Source organism: Anopheles coustani, chromosome 3, assembly GCF_943734705.1.
Source record: "Anopheles coustani chromosome 3, idAnoCousDA_361_x.2, whole genome shotgun sequence".
Lineage (NCBI taxonomy): Eukaryota > Metazoa > Arthropoda > Insecta > Diptera > Culicidae > Anopheles > Anopheles coustani.
Window position 1 is genome coordinate 66,025,849 of NC_071288.1, and position 24,988 is coordinate 66,050,836.

General features: G+C 38.9%; 1 protein-coding gene across 1 annotated transcript in view; it reads left to right on the forward strand.

Annotated features, from left to right (window-relative positions):
- LOC131271544 (uncharacterized) overlaps positions 1-24,310 on the forward strand; it is a 60,830-nt gene extending 36,520 nt beyond the window's left edge. Inside the window, exons 2-7 of the mRNA XM_058273004.1 lie at positions 13,771-13,967; positions 14,058-14,229; positions 14,310-14,415; positions 15,042-15,223; positions 21,901-22,026; positions 22,916-24,310. Of these exons, the coding sequence (XP_058128987.1) occupies positions 13,771-13,967; positions 14,058-14,229; positions 14,310-14,415; positions 15,042-15,223; positions 21,901-22,026; positions 22,916-23,037 (905 nt within the window). The 3' untranslated portion in view covers positions 23,038-24,310. The remainder of the gene's footprint in view (positions 1-13,770; positions 13,968-14,057; positions 14,230-14,309; positions 14,416-15,041; positions 15,224-21,900; positions 22,027-22,915) is intronic.
- The last annotated feature ends 678 nt before the right edge of the window (positions 24,311-24,988 follow it).

The following is a 24,988-nucleotide window of genomic DNA, read 5'->3' on the forward strand; positions in this document are numbered from 1 at the left end:
AACTTTTTCATTTCAAATTTCAAATCTTTTTTCCTCCAGCCATCAAGTAATACATAAATATTAGAACGTTACAGATACAACACTCAAAATTGTCTTTATTTTAGGTAACGTTTGAAAAACATAACTTCAATTACAAAAGTGTACCGAAAGCATTAATATTTTATTATCCCTAATGGTTACTAAATTTTGTCAGGACATCCATTAAAGTCAAAAATTAATGATGGTTTATATTAACAGAACAGTAAAGCTGGGTCCAACGGAAGATAATTTCATTAAAACTTTCTTTTGTAATCCTTTAAAATTGCTTTTCCACTCAATCTACCACACTTAAACCCCTTTCTTTTTTACCCGCCGTCGTCGTCCCTCCAAGGTGCCTTCTCGTTTTCCCAATTTTCTTGCTGTAGCGTTGTTGACACGACGTGACAGTTGCTAATAATCGAACTTCCCAGACAGCACAAGAAATGTAAACAACGAGCGACGACGAAAATTTGCATAGCTTTTTGCTCTCTTCCCCATCACTCCCCGTTTGGAATCCCCCCTCCTCCCTTCTCCGTTTTTTTTGCTCCAGACAGACATAACGGGTGCGCCTGAGTGATGTTGCTAGGACGCTGGGACTTTTAGATCCTTGCCGAGTGGCGTCTGTCTAGTCAGTTAAGCGCAGTTTTGTGCAGTCTGTCCTCCGGATCGATTTTAAACATTGTGCAGCACAGGACATGGTGATGTGGATTTCTCATTTCCATCCGTACTGTTGAGTGGTTTTTTTCCTTCTGTTCTCTTCCCCTGTTTGTTCGTCGTGTTTGAATTCTTCCACTAGTGTGCACCATGGATTTTGCTATTGGATTATTGATTTTGTGTCCAATCTGGTTAGGCTTCGGTAAAGTTATTAGCGGCTGTAATGTACTAGACTTGCCGTTGTTAGACGTGATCCTATTTTTAGTAGCTTGTTTTGCGTCGCTATTCAACAGTTTGTGATATCCCTTTCCTAGCTGTTTGTGGTTTTATATCGCGGAAAAACACAATTTCGAAACGCTATCGCAATACGTGTACTTTTAAATCATAGGCATAGCATATTTTCCATAGATTGAGGATAAATTATTTGTTAAATAAGACTTCTTTTTTCATTATTTTTTCCGTGATTTAATTGAATGATACTGCTTACTCCTTTCACTAAAACAAATGAAAGTTTCAAGGAAAGTTTTTCGACGTGCTAATTCTAGCAAAAACTGTTGAACGCCCCCATTTTGTGTTTGTATTATTGATTGTGTTTTGCATTAAACAGAATGGACGTGATTGTAACGCTTCGTTGAAGTGGAAAATTGTTCAAAACCGATTGAGTCCGTAGCTGTACAGCAGCGATGGGTGACGAGAGGGAAGGGTTTGAATTTGAATGACTTTTGTAATGACTTGACTATTGTAAAATGTGCCGACAGTTTAGGTCACCATTGTAAAAGTTCGCCAAAGCAATTCATTGTGGGTTTCCAGCTTTAAGTCTTTTCAGCAGTTACAATTAAGGCGTAGAAGTGACAACAATTTGAATGTCGTTCGGAAATTGGTCAACGTGACTCGATGAAAGAATGGCTAAAATTGAAATCTTTATTACGATAATTGGGTCAACCTAATTGTAGATGCGCTAACGCAAAAGAAGCACCCATTGAACATCGGCAATAGAAAGTCCCTAAACAAATGTCCAACGCAATTTATCGTCTCATTAATTATTCGGTGCGTTGCGATACTTTCATTTTATTTCGCTTTCAAACCATTTTGTATCAGAAATTTACCCTACGTTTCGGGAAGGTAATGGCTACGGGAGGTCAAAAGCTATCAGTGACGGAAAACGACAGGCATGGAGGGCCATTTTCAAATCGGCTTACCATTGGAAGCATTTTCATACGTCCGAATTATGTTTAAAGTGGGTGTATTTTGGAGTAGTTCCTGGCAAATTTTGAATGCTACGAGCTATGGGTGCGTTATGAAAATCATTAATACCACCCAAAATGTGTCACTCTTGAGGAAAGGAAGAAACAGTGAAAAAAGGAAGGGAACAATGAAGGAGAATCATGAAACAATTTTCTGATTATGTAATGCCGTTCGCTAATTGAACAGTGAAATTATTTTTAATTAGCTTCACTCAATTCAATTAAGCTCTTAAGCTAACCTCGTGCAATCACGAGCAGCACGAGCTTACCTTTAGCAGCGTTCAATTCCGGTTGATCGTTACTTGTCCATTTTGTTTTGAACGGATCCTGTGAAAAATAATCTCATTGCTGCAGGAAAGGTTTAATGCGTGTGAGTGGTTGTAACTCGTTGGAACGAATGTATGAAACAGTTTTGGTCACGTCAAAGAGGTAGACTGAGTAGTTGAAAAAAGTAAAATAAATTTAAACAGTCTGCAATTTCCATCGCTGAAAGGCTAAGTTTAAATCCTAAGCTTAAAAATGACGAACAATTGGATTACTATGTGCTGCTTCTGATTAAAATGGGCTTGAGAAAATAACTTAAGGCAAAATCACTAGCTCAGTTATTTTACTAGACCCAATGACTGAAAGCAATTAATATCACAGCTTCAACATAAGTCGAGTGTTGAATAGAACTTGAGAGCTCTTGATAAGGATATATCTTATTTTCTAAACCATCTTTGCATAATACCCTTCGTTGAACAACAGCAAAAGAAACTTTTAGATCCTGAATACATTCTCCAACCTCCTAACGGTCCCTAGGCGTTGACGTGTATTAAGATTTTCTCTAAAACAAAACCCACGGGACGCTTGACATAATCGTCATTACGGGTTGTCTGGTGCATGCGATGTAGATCGTTACCATACATTGTCCTTGACTGCTTGCCTTGGGGTAGGTTACGGTTACGCAGCACAATAGAAGCATCCATCCCAGGACGCACCGATTCATTTGCTCCCTTCAGCGTCCGCATCACACACAGACACGCTTGCGTAGGCGGCCCCGCAGGCAGGCAAAATCGTTAGTTTTTATTGCACTGAATATTCATGACATTACCAGTCACGTCGGTGTTAGCCGGGGTGGTGGTGGTGGTGATAAATGCGATCCCACTAAACGGGGGTGACCACGTTCTGTATTTCACATTTTATCTGAACGCTTAGCGGAATTGCGCCATCGACAGTTAACAGGTTTTGCTCATTTCGCTTCCGTGCTTTTCTTCTCGCTTCCAGGTAGGTATAAACTGTGCAGCCCGGAGGGAAGCTTTCCATCGACGTCGGTACACGTAGAACCGTGAGGGTGGTGGATTAACGAACCTTTCAACGTTAACCGGGATGAAAATCATCGGCCTGAAGAGGCATTCAGTGAACGCCTTTTCTTCCGGTTTCGCCTGCACTTTCATACCAACCGTTGCTGTTTCTATTTCCACTTTAAAGTTTCAATACGATATTCCTAGAGGAAAAATCAAGAACAATCGTTCTAACAGGAGCGAGGATGAGAAACGTGTTCCGGCTTCGTTCACGTTTCACCGTGAATCAACTATGCGTGCCTAATGCGTTCATCGATCCCCAAAGGCACTTCTATAAAGGTGTTCTGATTGGATCTTGTTGCTAGTCTTTTCCCTTTTGTAGGATTATATTTACTAGATGGTTTAGTTCACCTTGGCAGAGGTTATTTTTTTCATTTAGTAAAATAATGTGCTTAAAGTTTAATTTTGAAACACACAGGCATTTGCACAACATTATTATTAAAAAGAAAAACTGAAAATTTAAGTTTCTGTTTTTTGTGATAAACAATAAAGTTTTGAAATCAACAATCTTTATTTCTCTAGAAATTTCAAATAGGTTTCAAATTGCTTAAAAAAATCCACAATCCATAACTCGTATTTGTTTGTAATCAAATAAAAAGATCGACATTCATTTTTCAATCTAATCGTCGGTGAATTCCACTGAGTGTAACGATGGGTTAAAGGAAAATTGATGTCAGTGTCAAAAGGGTTTGTTTCAAAACGAGCTGTACCGATACCTGGGCCCTTTCCAATTGGAAAAAGATGATAAAATGTCACGTGCACGTTCGTTTCAACAGTGTAATACATTTTTATTGCTCATATCGATATGGATGTTTGATGACGATCGATGGAAAATCAATCAAGAAAGTTGATATGGATCAAAAAGGTTGTAGGTTTTTTTTTGTTGGTGAATTGTACGTCGGTTTCGTTTAAGGCTACAATATATTTAATGCAATTATTATTTTTACAGGTGGATTTTCGTAAAATTTATTGCTTATTTTATTGCCTGTTTTGCGAACGCAACCACTACTTTCATGCTAAGAGCCCCAAGAAAACGGTGCTTACGTTTTTCGTAAACACTTTTCTTCATTGTTCTGTTTGTGGTTAAGCCGAGTCAAAAATAAGATGTGTTGGCCGTCCCTAATGTTATCTCCTTTTTACTTTTGCGTCATGCGACGTCATTGGGCCTTGACTCTTGACCGAGTTTCGAGTATCGACCGTTGCCTTGATCCAACCAGCAACCAACATCAATGCTTATCTCATGTGCTACGTCTGAGCAACTGTACGGATGCAAATATACCAAAGGAATGCAGGAAAAACAAAAGATATTTATACATATTGCAACAATGTATGATTCAACTTCGCATCATGTTTGATAAATGAACAAAACAAGTTGTTTACACTTAAGCAAGGAATCAAAAGCAGCAGGAAATTATTATTAGTTATTCTTAGCTCGCCTATCGCTGCAATGGATGCAAAAGGCGCTCGGGCTGAAACAACTGGTCATATCACTGAACGGGCATAACAGCTGGCCTCAAATGCCGTCCCAAAGGGGAAAAAAGCCAGAATGTAGCATAAATGAAATTAATATCGAATGCTTTGCAAGCCGTTATCGTCACCCAGGCAACCTCGACCTAGAAAGTCACGAGAACGGGAAAGTCATAAAACTCCTCCACCACAGAGGAAATGGAACCAACAAGTCATCTGTACTGTCGCCTTTTGTTGAACGCCTCCCCCGTGGGGTATTTCAAGCCGTGACCGCATGCAGCTTTCTGATGACACACATTCGTGCAAAAGTCGCACATGGCTAGGTCGTAAAAGATTTTGGGAACGGACTGTTGCTTTTCGCCGGCTGACCTCACAAGAAGTGACACTAAAAATAGACCCAGGGGACGATGACTCGGAAGGGGCCGAGCTTTGGTAGGGAGGGAGAGACGTAGTAAAAAAAGCAAATCGTAAACAGGCTCGTTACTAGTGCGAAAGTTCTAAAAGGGTTCGGCTAAATTGTCCAGGGTAACCGGTCCGACCTTACGTCCCAGGCGTCCGCCATTATTGACTTAGATTGAGGTATTATGGAAGAAAGAAAAAATACCCAAATGTATGTTTGAGGCCGCTTAAAGATAAATTCTATGTAAAATTTAGTTCATTTTTACTTATGGATTAGTTGCTCAATGATTCTCGAGAATTTTACAGTTTTGAAGAAGGCCTAAAATTATATTTCTGCTGTCTGTCATCCGATCATTTGAATCGGAACATATAATTTTTTCACTTTCTAGCACGGCAATATGTTTTATCTGGTTATCTTCTCTCGTGTTTTATACGTCAGTTGTTATTGAATGTGGAATCTTTTGTTCCTTCCACATGAAAATTCAATCGATTGCTTGAAAAAAAAAACAAATTCTGGGCGTAAGTCTTTGATGAGAATCATGAGACACGAGCGATGGCGAACAAGTTTCACGCTGAGAGATAGGAAAATCCTAATGATCGTCATTATTCTTCGCCCGGTATTCCTTCGTTCCGAAGACATCCAACCATTCGCCTTCGCCGTGTCGAATTTCATTTTCTCAACCTGCCCTGGCACAATGCCGTTGTTTGGTTTTGCTGTGCGGTAGCAATTTATCAAACGGCGGTGCACTCTAAGCCGGAAGGAAAAAGGATGGGCTCCGGAAATGGGTAAGTAAATCGATAAACCGAAACTACTCACGCACGAGCCGGGCCTCCCACGGTGAGCTTACGGGATTTTGGGAAGAAAGAGGGGGGAAAGGGCCTAAAGTAAGGCGATGATAGAAAACTTTAACGGCAAGACCGGAAAGGTCGAGTTACGCCGACCCATTGGGTGAATCCTTTTTCTTGCTGGTACCGCCCCCCTTTGCAGCCCCGTTTAACAAACGCACAAGTTTCCCCCAAATCCTGCTGACGAACGGCTGCCGGGAAAAGTTTTCGGCACACTTTACCATTTTCTTTTCGTCCTCTCTTCCGTTAAGTTTCGGATGCCTTGAGAAAGGTCGTCCGGTGATTTAATGAAGCCACGTAAAAGCGGTAAACGGAAACGACTTTACTTATTGCTCTTACCGCTTGGCTGATATGTTTTTTGTGAGTATAATAATGTATTTAACGAGAAAGCAACCCCATGGATGTAAATAATAAATTTTAATTTTAACCATAATTGTAACGTCCTACAGTTTCACGTAAATTTACCTTTCTTATTGTTTTGATTCATTTTAGTATTAATTTTATAGCCAATTGTGTCCCAAGACCAAACTAAATTGGAAGCCTGTGTTTTGTTTGCTTTAGCCAGAAGACAATAGTAGTGGTTAATAATTTTGACTCTTTCAAAAAAACATTTAAAGAATTATCCAAAAAAATAAGTTGACCTTACATTCCACTTTGTCAACCTGATTTTTCCAGATTTATACGCGTTTCAAAGTACCTTTTTTTCGTTTGTTCATATCATTTTCCGACAATCCTGCGGATTGTACATGTTTTCACAATTTAATTGAATTCTTTCATATGCAATTTCATGCGCACATTGTTCGTTAATTAGTAAACCACTTTATTTCTTTGGCTTGTATTTCGTTGCGCGGAGAGCACTACGAGGACATTTTTTTTATCTTCTCTAACTATGCTACCGTTTTTATTGGCTGGGTCGTAGCAAAATCCATAACCTGTATATAGTTGTCAAATTTGCGATATTTCAATCATGTCAGCATTTTCGTGCGCCCTTGCGAGGGAGCCTCGAAAGATATAAAATTGGAATTCCTTTCATAGTGCTCGCGCACGTGCATTGCATCAATGATTGAGATGGTGATATGTTTTATTTGAACATATTTTTCAATATCGCTGTATTGCTTTTTTGTGGGTTTTTCCTTTCATTACCTAGTAGTTGTGAGTGGTTGAAAAAATGAAAAATAAAAGTTTAATTTAATATGTTATTCCAAGCAACGACAGAATTGGCTTAACATTTTTTTCCATAATTTCATGATGAACAGATTCTTTTTTTTAATGTTTTAAGTTCACATGAATTGTTTGTATTTTCCCGGCTTATGCATTTTTATTGATTTCATCCAAAACTTTGTTGAAAGGTGAACTGCAAGAAAAAAACCTCAAGTTAACGCGAGGTTTGCAACAAAGGAACCTTTTAGAAAGTCGTCGTTACATCACTGCATTTAAGAAACGCCAAAAGTGCAAACATTCCCACTGGAATCTTCCATACCTTTCTTACTTTGGAGACCATTTTTAGTGAGTCAGCTACACCTACAGCGACAAGCTAACGACCGCACCAGAAGTCTCCGTGATTTATGAAAGCTGGACAGATTTATGGGATTATTTGCAGTGAAAAAGAATCCGGGTCGTACATTCAAAGGATCGAGTACGGTTTGGCTCTAGAGGAAGTGAATTCACGTTTATTTTTATTTTCCATCGGATTATCCTTGCAAAAGCTGGCTGCAGCTCGAGTAAATCGTGTCGCCAGGTTCGGCTTCCGCTTCGCTTTGGACAGTATATAACACTTTCGCAAAACTGTGACTTCCCCTTTTGGAAACGCTTTCTTCCCGGATGAATGTGACCTACATAAATCGGTTTATATTTTTTGAAAGGTATATTTCTGTCATTGTTGTGGAAAAATAAAACGGTTTCATGAGCTGTAAATATTCATTGGTACCAACATTGAGATTTATCCCACCACAAAGTGTACCGAGAAGAAGCGGGAAATTTATAGCCTGCGGGCGGTTTAGGACCGCGAAAAAGGAAAGTGGTTGACTTAGTGAAAGCTGTTACCAACGCACCGAGGATGCAGATGATCCTTAATGGTTCTGGGAGTAAGTGGGTACACCCAACAAAAAGCCCACTTCAAATGTTTACAGTGCTTTGTATTTTGGATTGTTTTGCATCCGTCCTTCAACTTAGAAAGGGTTGGCTTTTTCGCGAAATGCAAAAAACCAAAAATTAATTAGTGCCTCGTCTTGCGCAGGGTGCCAATCCCGGAAGGAAGAGTTTTAAGGAGAAGCATCCTTTCCGGCTGAAACCGCGTAAAAAGAAACTGCCTTCGCCTCGGGTTTTTCACGCCCTCGAGGCCAACATCGCTCGAAAAGGTGGAACTAATTAAAACCGATTCGTTTGCAGCCATTAATGCTCGCTGGAACCATTTTTCTTCCGAATGAAACACGGATAAAGTTCATGCTCCCGTTTTTTCCTCCTTTCGTACAGACTCGCAAGCTTTGGCGGAAAAGATTATTTTTCTTGAAACTGGCAAATGTACAATTGGTTGGCGTCCTCTTTTTGTCTAATTTGTTTTCGGCAGAACGGTGCAAAAAGATCGAGGTTTGTGTTTGGAGTGGTTTAAGGCTGTTTGTGATCCCAATTGGGCGTAATTTGATTGGGTTGTTTTGTGTTTATGTGGTTGATATATATAACGTGTTAGTATTTTTTTTATTTATCTCACAACAAATAAAAGAATGCCGTAGCAACGTGGTGGCCGCTTTTTGTTTCGTCCATTTTGAAAGAAAAATGGTTCAGTTGTCTTTGATCATTTATTTGCTGCCCTTCGGCATTCTCGGTTGGAAACCCTGCTCGAGTATCCCAACTTGATACTGACCAGAATGGTATGTTTGAAAATGGTTTTTACGTCCGTCATTTGGTACAGCGTGCAGAAGAAGGACTCGAAATAACCATTTCCAGAGATAACCAGTTTGGTGATAAAGTTCCCATCGGTAGTTTGCTCGACCAAAGCAAACATGAGCTTTGGATCAAAAACTGTAGTAAAGCAAGAATAAAATAAACTCAAAAAACTAACATTTGTTAAAAAACTAGAAACAACGAATTTATTATTGTATGGTATTAGTTTCCAGCGTAAGCAAATACAATATTTTACAAGAAAATTGCATTGTTCTTTACAAGAAAGGCAAAACTAATGGAAAAATTTAACTAAGATTTGGTTTAAAATCTAAACAGTTTCTGTTGTAAGAGGGTGGGTGAAACCAATTTTTCTTTTTTAAGGATAGCATTTTCGTGGCCTAGAAAATGTGAAGTACTAAATTATTTTTAAAAAAGCAAACGATATTACGAAAGCCCTTTTCAAACTGGAGTACGGCTTCTGGCTAAGGTTCTTCGCATCCGAGCAAAACCCCTGCGTTGAATCATACCAACTCTCCAACCCGGTACGTCCGGATTGTTTGGATTAATTTTTATTTACGACTCTGTCTCACCTTTGTGTCCCCAACGCCCTGAGCCAATTACGAGTGCTCGAGAATGGTTTTCTGGGTAAAGTGTGCGCCCGGTTTCACTCCGAGCCGGAAGTAAAAGGTGTGAAAGACTGTTTGGGGGGGAGGGGTAGGGTAGGCGAACTGTCCAAATGCTTTGCAAAACTCGAACCCCAGCAAAAAGGCCGCCTGCGTGTTGACCCAGCAACGCCAGGGGCAGGCAGCAGGAAGTGGTCATTTATCATTCCCCGACTCTTTCGTCGTTTGTGCAGTGACAAGCGAAAAACGGTCCACCTCCCACTGTGCGCCGGGCGCACAACACGGACTCCGGATTAAGTTCTTTTTCTTGTTATTGCTCCCGGCAGCGAGACCGAAAAACCACAACATGAGGTCCGGACGGTTTTTCCCGGGATCCTGGTTTTGGTCCGAACGGACGAACCGTTCGCTTCTAGCATCCCACAAAACCTAATCACTTTGGAATGATTTAATAAGCTGCGTTCCAGTTTGGGTTTCACTCCAGAGAGCCACACAGGCACCTTTCTTTAATGATGATGTGTGTCTTGTTTTAATCATCCAAATACCACTCAAATAAACAAATCAGAGAAACAATAATTTACTTTGTACTGAATCACCCCTCTTAAAATGACTGATTTGTGCTGTTGCTTGCAAAGTTCGTTATATTTCATAGAAAATTAATCCATGCAATAATGATAGAACCGGTTTTGTTTGTTTTTTCGTATACCTATCATTTTCGTTGACATCACCCACCAACGAGCGAGGGATATTAAATAATTCTCCTATTTTTATGCTTTGAATTTAATGAACATGGGTAGTACCTAAAGCAAATATAAATTTCAAGTTCATGTCACGTAAAAATGTATCAATATTCTGGAACTCATCCTCAAAACTCAATTATTTCTACTCTCTGCCATTTCTTTTCCCAATAAATATCCTCATTGTTTTCCTGTTATAGTAGAGATTCTGTAAAAAGATCGAGATCTGACAACGCCCTGCTGTCAACGCCAAACTGCATTTCCTCATGTCCTACGATGTAACACAGAGATTGGTATTTTTCTAGACGCAAAAAGTTTCCTATTCCAACTCAAGCGCAATGCTTGGCAGTTGACTTGGGAATTGATCGGACGGCAAAATGGCATGGTGTGAGGCAAAAAACAACCAAACTGGTAAATTCTCGTATTTTTGTTCGGAAAGAAATAAAAAGCGCACTGTGGAATGTTTGTGACACATACTGACAGTTGGAATTTAATCTTTGTGACTCTTCCCGACGTTACGTTGAAACATATGGTTTTAAAACGTATAAATGGTTCAAATACATTCACACGCGGTCGAAAGAAGTATTTGTTTAGTACGATTTAAATTGGGTAAATGAATTGCTCAGCATCAAGCACCAGAGGAAATTCCATATTCGAAAACAACTGAAGCCAATGGAGGCGCCTGGTACGTTTCAGGAAGACCTCAGGATGTTTTTGCTTTAGCTGGAGAAACAATTATTGGGAAAATATACACATTTAAGAACGCCATGTAAAGAATGGAATCGTGTACATTGTTTGTGGCCATTCCCTTCAATGTGCTTCATTCTAAAGTTAGACAAAGTTTCTTGGTTGAGTAATTCCGAAATTGCTCTGGCTGTTTCATTCATATTTTAAAAGTTTTTAAAACGATCATCCAACGACAGCAAGAAAAGAGTAAAGGGACGAGTTGTTTTGAATATCGTCGAACTTTTTAGCATTAGCTGTGTAAACGCGGGGAAATGTTAAGGCAATCAGCAAATGTGAACCCCGCTCAGTTGACTTTCTGATATTCACCTTTGCCGTTGGAATTGTATCCAGATTTCCCGTCAACACGAACCCATTTGCAGTGGCAAAAGTTCAATAGCCAAAAGTAACGACCGTGACAGAGGAAGTTTGAAAATTTAAATCTTGAACTGTTTGAACGCCCATGGCAGGAAGGTAACGACATTCTTGAAGTACTTTTGCAGCGCTCAATTGCCAAATGAGACAATAATATGTTCAGTTGGAGGCAACTTGAGTCACAGGCTTGAACCTTACATGTTGAAAAGATGTTAAAGTGGCAGCAAATCCCTTTCTTTATGGTTTTTATTTCAGGGTTTGAAAACAGAAACCTGTGGTAAGAATGGATGGCTGGGATTACAAGTATTGTATTTCGCGAGAAAATTTCGTTTCTGTTCATTGCAAGAATTAACTAAGATGGAAAGAAGAACACAATGTGAAACAGTGAAGTACATCGTACAATTGAATTAAAAAGTGAATCAAACAGGAAACGAATCATGTGGAATTTTCTCTTTTTTCTGGAACTAACAATGGAACTGTAATGGTAACCATATACGTAACTTAACACAGGATACGGAAAAAGTACAAATAAAAAAGATGTATAAATTCATGTCGGACGTCAGGGCGAGGCCAAACAACGTAAGCACATTAGGCTTTGGGAGAGAACCCTCCGGATATGTTTAAATTCGTACACGGTTTTGTTCATTTCTGCTTTCAAAAATTTCCACACAGCTTTTTCTCCATTTTTTCTACATGGTTTTGATTTTTGTAAGTAACTTCCCTTAGGGGAAGGCTTCCTCGGCTTTTTAAAACTAAAAAGAATCGTTGACTGCTTTACGATTCGGTTAGGTTTCGATTTCGCTATAAAATAAAGCCGATAGTCGATTCCGCAAAAAGTGGTATTTATAAAATATTTACCTTAAATGCTAAGAAAGTAGACAATATTAGACCGATGTTACTGAAAACACAAGCAAATTTGGTCTATTAAACAAACATCAAGTATTTGGGGACGTAAACGTCACAAAGCAACTTTTTCACATATAATTTAGAATGTTACTCGAAGTTGTAGGTGCTTCATTTCCATCTCAAAGCAAAGAGAATAAAAACGAGACAGAGTGATGTTTGGTGGTGAATCACTTTAACTAGTGAAATGTATGCATTTTATTTTTTCGCCCCTTTTTGATTTGGTTTTGCGTTGCATTTGCTAGCATATTCGGTATAAAAAAAAGGATCAAAGCACTAATACACAATGAAGGGTAAGGACCCAAACGGCGTGTGTGAGGATTTTTTGTTGTTGAATAATCCGATGAATAAAACATTCGGTGTGCGACAACACAATGATGACGGGAATCCGTTAACCAACGCTGCTGATTCGGTGGCGTAGCGATGGTTATAAACGGAGTATTCAATTATGTAATGGCGTGATGAATGAGAAAGTTATTCGTATGAATAATTAACGGTATCTTTATTTTTATAAATCTCAGTTTCAAAGTCCCGTGAAGAGATGAGGCAATAAACCCTACATTTTAACAGTGCACGTGAAGCATGCTTTTTACAATCTGACTCTAAGTGGGGGACTCGAACACGGGTTTACCAAGAGCGAAGCCGTAGTCTTGCCGAGGAACCATAGCACAAGTTAGAAATAGTGAGGAAATATCGCTACTTGAATGGCAAACGTAGATTTTGAAGAAAAATTTTGTTTCGTACCCATAAAAGATTTTCCCAATCAGGATTCGAACACCAAACCTCTGATGCAAGGCTCGAGCACCACTACCAGTACACCAGTTGTACGAGTGGATAGCATAGGGAAAATACAGGTATACATGGCTATGTGAATAAATTGAACTACCAAGCTTTTAATTTAATAATGGTTATGATAACTTGAAATCTATGTATCAAAATATGATAGGATTTGAAAAAGTACATTAATTATCTAAAAAAAATCATGAAAAAAAATTTTTACAGCCGGCAACAAAAAAGTTTTTCCTAGCCTCGATTTGCACTCCGATCCTCCGGAACAACACCCATGCACTATTATCGGATTTGAAAAATTACATTAAATATCTAAAAAAAATCATGAAAAAATATTTCACAACCGTCAACAAAAAAGTTTTTCTCAGCCTAGATTCGAACTCCGATCCTCCGGAACAACACCCATGCACATAGCCCCCTAGACTATTGATGAAAGAAAATTTACGCGTGATATCACAGCTACTAATATATATGTAGCCAAACTGAATGTAGCATAGAAAATGAACCAAGAATAAAAACTTCAGTCACATTTTTCCTCCCCGAGCTTCGCCGGGGCTTCGAGCTAGTCGTTGCATAAATATGAAATTCATACGAGTCTCAAGTAATCTTTTATGGGATTTTCAAATATGAATTTGTAAGCGGACTTTTTATCGATTTAGCGCGGAAGATAATTACTCCAAACATCGTCCCCAATTAAGCGAAAATGTGTGCAAATCGTAAACATTAAAATCATTTTGATGTCCTTTTTCTTTCACACTTTCCTTCCTGGCAGTTTGTTCGGCAGTGAAAATCATCAACCTGAAGGTGCCACCCACGTACCTGCTGGATCTGACCTCCAAAACGCCCGACCCGCTGATACTCGATTGCGAGTACGAGGTGGACGAGAACGAGAAAGGGTTCGTGCTTAAATGGCTGCTCGATGGGCAACCCGTCTATCAGTGGATCCCTTCAAAGAATCCCTTCCCATTCGTAAGTATTCCACGGTCAGGCGATGGAGTATAAGAAGCTCCAATATATTGAGACGACATTTTTTAACTCTCTTTGTCCATTATTACACAGCAATCGTTCAAGAACCGAGTTGACACGAGCTACGTGGTGTCGCAGGAGGATATGCACAAACACCGGGCAATGGCGATCATCAAACCGTTGGCCAACTTCACCGGGGAGTACAGCTGCATCGTGCAGACATACGCTTCGATCGACCGGAAGGCGGCAAAGCTGAAAATAATTGGTATGTAAGAGAATAAAGAAATGGAAGAAAATTAAACATGTAAAGATAATATCTTTTTACACCTTTTTTTCGTATTGCAGTTCGAGAAAGCAAATTCGACCTAAGTTACTATTCTAATGGAGAGGGAGAAGTGACTGTGGAGTGCCAAGCACGAGATATTTCTCCACAACCAGAGCTCCAAATTCGGTAAGTATGGCATTTATCTCAGAGGTTTTTTTACTATACCTTCAATTTAGTCCCGGAAGGTTCAGTGCGATAAGAACATCTGTATTGCTTTTAAGCATTGAATGGATTATCAAATCACAATGTTTGGTGCGTGCCAGGGCGAACATTGCCTTTTTATGTTTGTTGTTTAAGAACACGTTTTAAAACGATAAAACGAATCCAACCAATTCGTAATAAAAAATAAGTTCATTACAACCGTCCCATAGACCCAACACTTAAGGAAGGTTTGGAATTCCAATTGCAAATTGGCAAACAAACGTTTATTATTACCCGTTCCCTTTGCAATGCTGGGTCCGATTTCATTTCTGAACATAACTTATAAGTAAAACATTAGCATAATTCAAGGTTCCCTCATCACCAGAATCGTGCCCGAAGTTTAATCCGTTTTTAACCCTCGACAATGACATTCGAGGAATGGATTTATAAAAGTGTTTCATAGAATTCGTTACTACCTTTTTCCGCTTTTATGATAATCGTTTTGTCTCCCGCGGATCATCGTTGGAAAAAGTTGGGGCTTTCATTAGCGCTCTCTTGGTGTGAGTGGATTTTCAAAATAAAATTAAAATTGTTCATTCTTTGCAAATCAGCATCAACCAGGAGCCTTTCGAAGCGGAAAATCTAAACTCCATCCAGGGTGACAACGGCCTGTATAATGCCTCGATAAGCGGAACACTGCGAAAGGATAAGCTCGAGTCACCGGCACAAATCGAGTGTCTGCTAACGATACCGGACACAAACTACTGCAAACGCCGGTCGACGACATACTACGGTAAGTTATAAGCTTTCTTTCGTCATACGTTTTCTTGTCCATATGCTTCCGCTTACGCAATCTGTTTTGCTGCTTAACTTTCTCTCAATATCTTTCATTCACCCTTTTGCATGAGTATTTTTCATTGTGAAAGTTTGATTTGTTTTTAAATGCTAAAATTTGCTGAATTTTGAACAACTATTATTATAACTGTATTATCTAAATATAGTCTAATATAGAGTTATCCTATAGGATCTTTCCCTCAATTTCCATGTTATGTTTTAATTTTAACATTTCATCAAACAGCCATAAGTTACAACAATGAAAGTAACCGTCAACTCCGTTATCAATTTCATGCCCGACAGATAAGCTTCCGTTGCTTGTTTTTTGCGTTCCACTATGCCACTTTTTGTGACGGATGCTTTCCACTGCAACTCGCCTTGTAGCGATGTACGAATGTACTATTGGTTCCATCTGATTTTGTCCTGTGCCGTTCGGGGTCGAAAAAGAAGAAAGTAATTTTCTTTATTCGAGCTATCAATATGTGAACAATGTCGCATACACCAGTCAAACGACGCACAGGAGGTTGAATGTCGGCAGATGTTGAAACATGTTCGGGGATGGAACTCGACGATTCGGTCTGATTTGTGCTTCCGGTAACTGCACCGTCATTGTTCTGCAGTGTTTTTGTTCGATGTTCTTTTTTCTCATTTCAAACGTACATATTTCACTGATTTGATTGACATAAAATATAAGCAGACAAAACAGATTGTCTGTTAGATGTGGGAGAATATAGATTACTAGGGGTTCTGTTGAATTTACTATTGTGGGCAGCTTTTCTAATGTTTTTCCTACTTTTTCAAGCGGTTTTTATTTCAATCATTTGCTCCGTCTTCCAACCGTAAAATAAATGAATTTAAATAACAAAACACGTCACTGGAAACAAGACGAAGATCAGATGGCCACGAGAAAAGTTTCCTTGTAACAGATTGTTTTAATTAGCTTTTTTTCTTACCGCGTACCAATGGTTCCACCTTTCAACGGTATCTTGAAAGATGATGGCGGTGTCGTTAGTGTAAGCCCCTCGGGCCTTGAAGGAAAAAGTGATTTTCATTTCAACGCTTCTGTATGCTGGATGGGCTTTATCCTTCTCTTTGGGCGTCCTTTTGATACTGACCGTCTCACAACCGCTTCTTAGAAACCATAGCACTGCTCGTGAAAGTACAAACCATTTCGAAGTGCTTTTTTTCATTTTCTTCCAACCACACTCCATAAATGAATAATATTTATGTTTGTTAGAAAAAGAAGAAAGTGGCCCTGCAGGTTGGTCTTGGGTGTTTTGCGTGTTTTCAGGAGCGAAAAATTCGTTCAAGTATAATATTTGCTAATGAGCAAGATGAGATATCTTAGATGGCTTGATATAAGTATGATTAGAGAAATTGATTGACAGAGAAAAATGAATTGACTGGAGGATGCAAAACAACATTCGAGATTTGGGTTCAATAAATATTTCTGTTGATGCCTTTCACCTCTTGAATGTCCATAGCCTATTGCTTTTTTTATAGTGTATTTGATAGAATTAATAAGTAAAAGATTTTATGACTTATTTATCCATTACTTTTCGTGGCGTAACATCTGTCTCATTCTTTTTGTGTGTGAATCTATTCAGACTGATATTACTCAAGGCCTTTCAGCTTCTTCCCCATGGAAATACGAATGCTGGCTCAAGCCGAAGCATGTCTGGACATTATTTTGCCTCCTTGCTTCGTAAGTGGTGGAAAAATTAATTAATAGGGCTGCGCAATTTGGTTCAATTTCGCTGTTCGGGGAAAATAAATGCTTAAGAGACAGGGCGGCATTGTGAGAAAATTTCCCTCGCTCAAAAACCAACGAGCACGAACGGTCTGAAGACCGAAGACTGCTGGGCTTATTTAAATGCGCGAAAGCATGGGAGGTTGGACCAAACAAATGAAAACCAAAACAACGTCCACAACCGGATGGCAAACGTGAGACAAGAAACTACTGCCAAGGACTCAACAATACTGCTTAATTAAAACATTCATCACTACTTGCTCTAATTAGGGGGGCTCGTTAGCCATCTTTCTTTTTGTTTTTTCAACAACACTTAGCGTTCCCGGAAGGAGAGCGAGACGTATTCTTTCACATTCGGTGGGCTGCCTATTCAAATGTTTGTGACCTAATTTTAATTCGTTGAAATGATGGAAATTGAAAACATGTTGTTTTGGTTGCTTGAAATTAGAGACATTTGATAGCAAAATAAGCTTAAACAAACTTGATAATGGAACCTTTTTTAGGTGTTTTTGCTGCGATGTTTTGTGTCTGTTTTTATTTTTAAACGAATCAAATGAAATTTGCAATACAGATTGGGTCAGATAATCGTTCTGATCAATTAATTTCCCGCTGACAGTGCATGAGAAAAAAGGTCCAAGTTGGGACTGGTTCTAGGATCGTTTTCCGTAATTTATTGCCATTAGTGACGATGATTTTACTATTCACCAATGGGACCTCGGTTTCGTGGCTCCCGGCAAAGATAGTGTGAAACACAAATGCTAACAAACAAAACAATCCAAAGTGGAAGACAGTACGAGGAAAAACAGCAAAACCCCCGCCGGTGGGGTTGCTTTCCGTAGGCTCATTTTATATTTCATCCAACCCTCATTTTCCTTAATTATGCAATGCGGTCGTTGGTCGATGTTGGTCGCCATTCTCCCACTTCGATGTTGGAGTGTTGGTTGTTCGCTTTTGCCCCCGAATGGTCAGGTTGGGTTTCTGGTGTTTTTTTAAAGTGATGTTATCTTTACGCAGTGCTACAGTCGTTTTTGAAGATTATGCCTCGCAACTGGTCCTCGGGATGGATTAAATAAATCCGATGAACTACGTAGCAGCTTTTCGCGTGACTTTCGTTTGCCATTTCGGATGGTTCACGGCTAAATGTGCAGCTAAATGGGCTGTTTTGGTTCGCAGCCTGTTTGGAACATTCGGTGGACACTGCCAGAAACTAGTCGGGCGCAGTGCGGTCCTGTAAGTGGAACTCTGTTCTCCATTAAGCTGATTTTAGATCGTTGCTTAATTACTTACTTCAGACAAGCAAATGAAAAAAGAACAGTTTAAAGTAGAAGATAAAAGTTTAAATTAAAAAAGTGTCACCAGAAACTTTGCTTGTTTGACTCGCATTCTTTATTATGATTTTAAGTATACTATGAAAAAACTAGATTAAGTAAACTAAGGAATAATCTGTATCATTCTTAATCACAGTCAATATGAAGATAATGAAAGATGATTAAAAGAAGTGAATAAACTGCTAATGATTATAACATACTACTACTAAAGTGGAATGTTTGAATAATGTTCATCGAAAACAAAAACTGCAACGGCTATAAAAGCTTCTTGTTTTTTTTATAAAACCAACAGTGTATCGATAGAAGCCTCTAAGTGGAGCCTGCAACATGATATAGCATCTGTCACTCACAGCGTTGGCCGGAGCAGTGCGAAAAGCGGAAGGACAGACTACCCTGACGTCAATTGCAGCTAATTGACTGATATGGTGCCCCATCAGCGTAACTTGACAGGCTGTCATTAAGGTCTTTCTATCGTGCCTCATGTTCGTGGCAGCAAAATACCAATGGTTGAGCCAATTTTATGCTAAGTTAAATGTGCAACCATTAGAAAAAATATTTCAGAAACATATTTTGCATTCCATGCTTAGCAGAAAACATTTATGGTTAACTATTTTGTACGTTAGTGCATAACGTGTAGAAGTAATTGAAATACACATTTCGAGAAAATCTCTGATACTAGGAGAAATGTAGAAAATGATTTTTTGAAAGATTGAAAGAGTGAAATATCGCTGGTAAATGTCCTTATAATTATTAAATGCTATCTTTGCTGAAGAACTCGATGAAGTTCGAGGAACTTTTAACTTCCTGCCAACAGTACCTAGTCCGGGATTGGCATAAAGCATAACATCAGACAAGGAAATGCTGCCAGACAACGTCGACGAATGCGATGTCACCGTTGACGATGCCATACGCACACGTCACTTATCGGATTTCAATTTATCCGACCGAGCGACCTCGCGACTAACGAACGTAGACACCTGATACATGGAAGCATGGAAGGCCTGGGCCTGATTGAGCATCCCTGCTCCTTCCTTGACACGTGCTCGACAACCACGGTGGGGGTATGTTTTTCTTTGCTCTCTGGCGGAGGTGAAGACGTGCGGTGTCCACTTTCGGCCGTAGCCCGGAACACCGGACAGTCTGTCAAATTAGCTCATCGGTCAAAGGGATCGCGTCCGTATCGACGTATGGGTTGGCCTCTTGTTCTCCATCACAAACAACATCAGCCCTTCCCGTTCTTCGTCGCATGTCCAAGTGGGGAAAATTTGAACCCCTAACGCCTTGCTGCACAGACCTGAACCGAACATGACTTGACTTCTCCCGAAGGAACGCGGTCCTGATGTGATGCGTGTATTTCAGCGTCCCGGAAAAAGCCATTTATCAACGCTAATGCCGTTCGCGTCGAACCTTGTGTTCCGCATCACACGCAGGTGATGGACAGGGTTCCCTTGGCAACCGTGGTTGGGCGGATGAATTTAACCGAGGCACCGTTCGGGACACCTTTTCGAAACACTCTTGACATTTCACTGACGTGTGGTATAGAGTGGATTCGCGTGTGGCAGCAAGAACAGACGTCCTGGCCGTGTGCTTCAGGATGCATCGATTTCTTTTCGGTAGATCAAGATGTAGGACATTGCGAAGCAGGCGAGCATGATTAATTGAGATGTCGCAGTTGATAATTCCGGTGTGCGGTGTCGCAAGTATTCCCTTTGTTGGAGACCTACGGTAGAGAATGTTTATCCACGAATGAATCTGTTTTGATCGCTGATGAAACCTCTTCAGCAGCACACAAGACGATGGTAGCCCTGAGAAACATCCCGGTTTGTCCTGTTTTGGCTCAATCAGCTGTATATGTAGACTATCATGTCAAACGTTTAGGAGTCTAGCTTAACATGACGAGACTTAATGATTTCCTACGATGCATCTGCAGAGGAGACTTGATTGTCTGTTTTCGGTATGATTAGGAAACTCGGTCGCGCACATGACGTACGTACGTGTTAAATCATTCAACATTAATTGATTGATCCGTAAGTGTGCTGTTGAAGGTTTAGAGATAGAGATGCTTAAAACCTCTTCAATCAATGAGCTATTTTAGTTTTCTTGAATATAATTAGTACATTCTTTGTAAAAAAAACCCCATCGAAATACTGTTGTTGATTTTACATTGTAACATTTTTTACATTGAAACAGTTTTTTTTATTTCATCAGGAAAGCTTCCATGTCCTTTTTCAATAAATTTATGTAAAAAAATAGTATTATATTTGTATGCATGATGCAGAATGCAATTATGTTAAAGTCTTCCAATGTAGTATGCATAAATAGCCTTCTTTTCTTGCTTTCATACTTTCAACACATTTCTTATCATCGAGCTCTGTTACTTCCATACTCATGTTTAATGAGGTTAAAGGTTTCTCAGCGAACTCAGCTATAATGGTTTAGTCATGGTAGATTATTCTATGCTGGGGGAAGACGAGATAATTTCCATGAAAACCGACCACCTGTTGCGTCGCGAATGCTCCAGTAATTGAATGATTGTTGTTTGCGATATGAAATTACCGTATAAGTGTTCCACAAGCGCTTCGTTAAGCTTTCTGTTGTTCAAAGACAACTGTTTCGGACGATTATCGTTGGATTTCTGCGCAGTGGAAAATAAAGAAAACGACCACTTGGCGAGCGAACGGAAAGAAACAATCAAACAATGCACTTCAAATGCTGCTGCAGCAGGTTTGTGCGAAAGGAATGCGCTGGTGATTGAGCGCAAAAGATGATAACGAGAAAATGGGACTAATTAAGATAATGAGATCTTCGGTCAAGAGCAGCAACGTTCTGGGAAAAACTTTCGTCTCAATCATCCATCGGCTAGAGCTGTTTCCAAGCCATTCGTCGGCTGTGTCTAGCTTCATTAAATCGGGAAGATGAGTTTATATTTATATTTTGCTCTCCAGAGTTCCGTTTGCACGATGATAAACAAATAGAGCCATTATAAAAGGAGCCTTTGCTGTAAGGGCTTTCGGGCGGATAATGAGTGTAATAATCAGATAGCTATGGAATGGGGAAACAATCTTTCCACCCGCTCATCGTTTCTTTGTTCTAAACTAAATAGCAAATAATATTCCAAAAACATAAGAAATAATTATCGTTTGTTATGATCATTCCCATCCATCCCTTTGGTGTTTATAAGGATTGGTTCTTAATAGTAGTACTATGAATCTTTTTTATGCACTTTGAAGCTTTACGTAATCTGTACATTTGTCTAAGCAATTGGAAATTGTGTAAATTTATTTGTTATATTTTAAAAAGCGGTTAATTAGTCATTTAAAAATACCTGGCAGTAAAAATACATATCATTTGAACACTCTCTAAGTTCGTATGCCTTTAGGAATCTGTTTATTAAACACTTTATCTTTAACATCACATTCCTTCGTTTCTTCTCACACGCCATAAAAAAAAAAACAATTTCTCATTGTAAATACAAAGCATGTACTATCGTTTAACATATTCCTCTATATTTCTTCTCTCTACTTCACTCTGATCTAACTATTTCATTTTCCTTTAAAGCGCCTGATATTAAAACTAAATATAAACCGCTTCCAGAATCGCACCTCAAAACCACAACCACCACGGTAGCAACTACTACTACGGTGCAAATGTTGCAAGCGGCACCGGAAAACTTACAAAAGAAGGGTAAGCACAAATGGAAGCTAAATCATTGTTGAGGAAATTATGGTTTCTTTCCATCTTGTGTTAAAATAAGTTGGTGCTGCGTTAGTTTCACTTCGTTTGTAACGTTTCTTTTCTCAGAATGATCGATTGATTTACTGTTTTTGTCGTGAAATGAACTTTGTCGATCAAATATTTCATTTTGCTAGACAACGCACTAATGACTTCTCACTTCTGCATTATACAACTTTTGTACCTCAAGTCGTTTACATAAATGTAACAAAAAATGTAACAACATATCAACTATCGCAAAAATAATAATGCTCGTATGATAAGCTTTCATGAGTGTTGCTTAGTGCACAAAAGAGCTCAAATACTAATTAAATTATTTGGAAAAATCTTTTGAAAATTTCCCATATTGATTCTAGATCCCGACAGTCCGACTGTAGTTCCTGCCACCAGCAGAGAGACAACGGGTATCGGTTACATAATTGATGTATTTAAAAATATTATCACTAAGTTTTTCATATTATCACTTATCTTCGGGCTGGCTGTAGCCTAGCAATAATCACCGAACCTGTCAAACAAGAGCCTTAAGTTAGTTGTATCAGCTGATAGTAGTTTGTGAACATTAAAGAGTGTTTCCATACTATAAAAAAACTCTGAAGAGCTTTAAAATAAAGTCAATTATAAGTTTAATACAGAAAAGATCAAATTAATTCTGTCCTTTTTACTTTTAATAGTTATGCTATGTACCAACAGTTAATGATTTAAGTTTTCGAAGATTTTTGTTTATTTCAAAATATTTGGTTTTATGATATTAGTTTCCTTCAAGTCTTTAGGTAACGTTCAAAATCAGCTTGAAAATATAAACCCATGCTCATATTATTTCTTCATTTTATTCCTCATGCAGAACTGTATGCCTCCGATTCAAACAGCGCCAGTAGCCTTCCGAGTCCAATCCTACCAACGTTGAGTGTGTTGGTAATCTGGAGGATCTTAGCGTCATTTTTATCGTGGTGTTTTTCTAGGTGAACGTTTAGTTGGGCATGCCAAACCATCGATCGCACATCATCTTTACACACAGCCAAGCTGACATACCACGTTGAAACGCCGGTGTAAATAGTTTAAAAGGCAGATGGTGAAAATCCCGTTTAGATGGTAACGAGGGCGATGGTTGTCAGTCTTATCTCAGCTCCGATTAAGCAACGTTAGTCAAACGATTCGAAGCGCGTGCAATTAGCGAACGTGGAGGTTCAAATGCGATAGATGAAACGTAACTAAACGAAATAATTAAAATGGAAAAGAGAAGTACGAAGTGATAGGATCAGGAAGAGAAATTATTATTCGAGCATGTAATGCAATCCATTTTTTGAGTAACATTCTTAAATTATGTTTTACAGTTCAGTACATTTGTCAAGATAAAAACGGCAAATTGTCAATGAAACAATCAGATTGCGGAACCATGTCAAAATTACCTTAATATAAGCGTCAGTGGTTATGGAAACCTATCGAACATGGTGAGAAATTTACAGCCAATTTAAAAGAAGAAATACGCTAGGAAAAACATAGAAGCAACGTGCATATTCCACGCTTTCGTTGTCATACCCATACCAAATCAATAATTTTAGGGTGAGAAATGCTTTCTAAAATGGTGAATGGTAGGAAAAATACATATTTTGTGTTATGACTTGTAGCCTGACGTCGAATCCAATGACATTGAAATGTTTTACACATTTCACTACAAAAATCGCTTTACTTAAGTTCGATGCATATGTAGCATTGAAAATAGGGGAGGTGTAATAAAACTGTCCTAGAGCAAATTTGTCCATTTTTAAAACGGTGTCAGCTCGGTGTAAGTAGGAAAGATCAAGACAGTCTCAATTTATGGTAGAACGAATGAGAGAAACTTACCGGAGGCAAAAGGCAAAGCTTAAACTAAATCACAAACAACTAGAAGAAAAGAAAAAGAAAATCCTAAACCCATCAAACCGCTATTTTATACAATACAATACATGTGCATACAATTACGTTCGATTGTGTTTCGAAACACAATCAACCAGCGTGAAGTGTGCGAACGATTGAGTAAAGAATAGGAGACGAAAGTAGAGCATGGGAATTTTGATGCCTTATGAACTCTAAAAATGGAAATGATACTCTGCCACCATTGAATAATATGAATATATGTACAAGGAAGTGAGCATTGGCTTACCGGTGCCCAAGTTTAAGTCTTGCTGAACGATAACATTTTCTCTTGATTTATTTTTATATATACGATTAATTAAAGTGATACAACAAAAAAAAAAGATGGAGCAAATCAATCGTGACCAATAAAAATAGTGGAAAAAATCGTTTATTACTTTACTTGTCTACTTTTGCAGGGATGATTAAGCCCTATGTTGAAATCCATTTAACAGGTTTGTATTACATTTCACACATCAGGCCCCGGTAGGATAAATTCCATCCATGGCTTTTCGCCTTCTCCAGTCAATATTACATCGTCTTTTGGGATATGGATCGTTTATTTTTGGAACCCCAAGTGTGATACCGAAAGGTGACTGCTGAGAGCGTAAAGGCCAACAGATTATTCTTGAACAACAAAGCCTGTATAAACAACAAGAATTACTATTTTTTCGGCAACATGTAATGCCACAATCGCTTTAAGGCCTAAAATATCATGCCCAATGTTTTGACTTTCAAATTTGTGTTTGTTCAAAACCCCACCATACCACAGCATCCATGGTTTAGATTACCGAAAGGAAGTTTATGCTAATTACCATGTACTCTGTGTTTAACGATCACGATTGTTAATCTTGCAGATTTTGGTGACGTAATCCGAAAGCCGATTTGAATAATCAATCAGCATATATGTAAAACCCAGCGGTATTGAGAATAAGAAGAGCATAAATTTGACATGATTTCATTGATTAAGGAATCATTTATTATCTTATAATTGTTTCTGGTTGAATACGATTCCGTCTGAAGG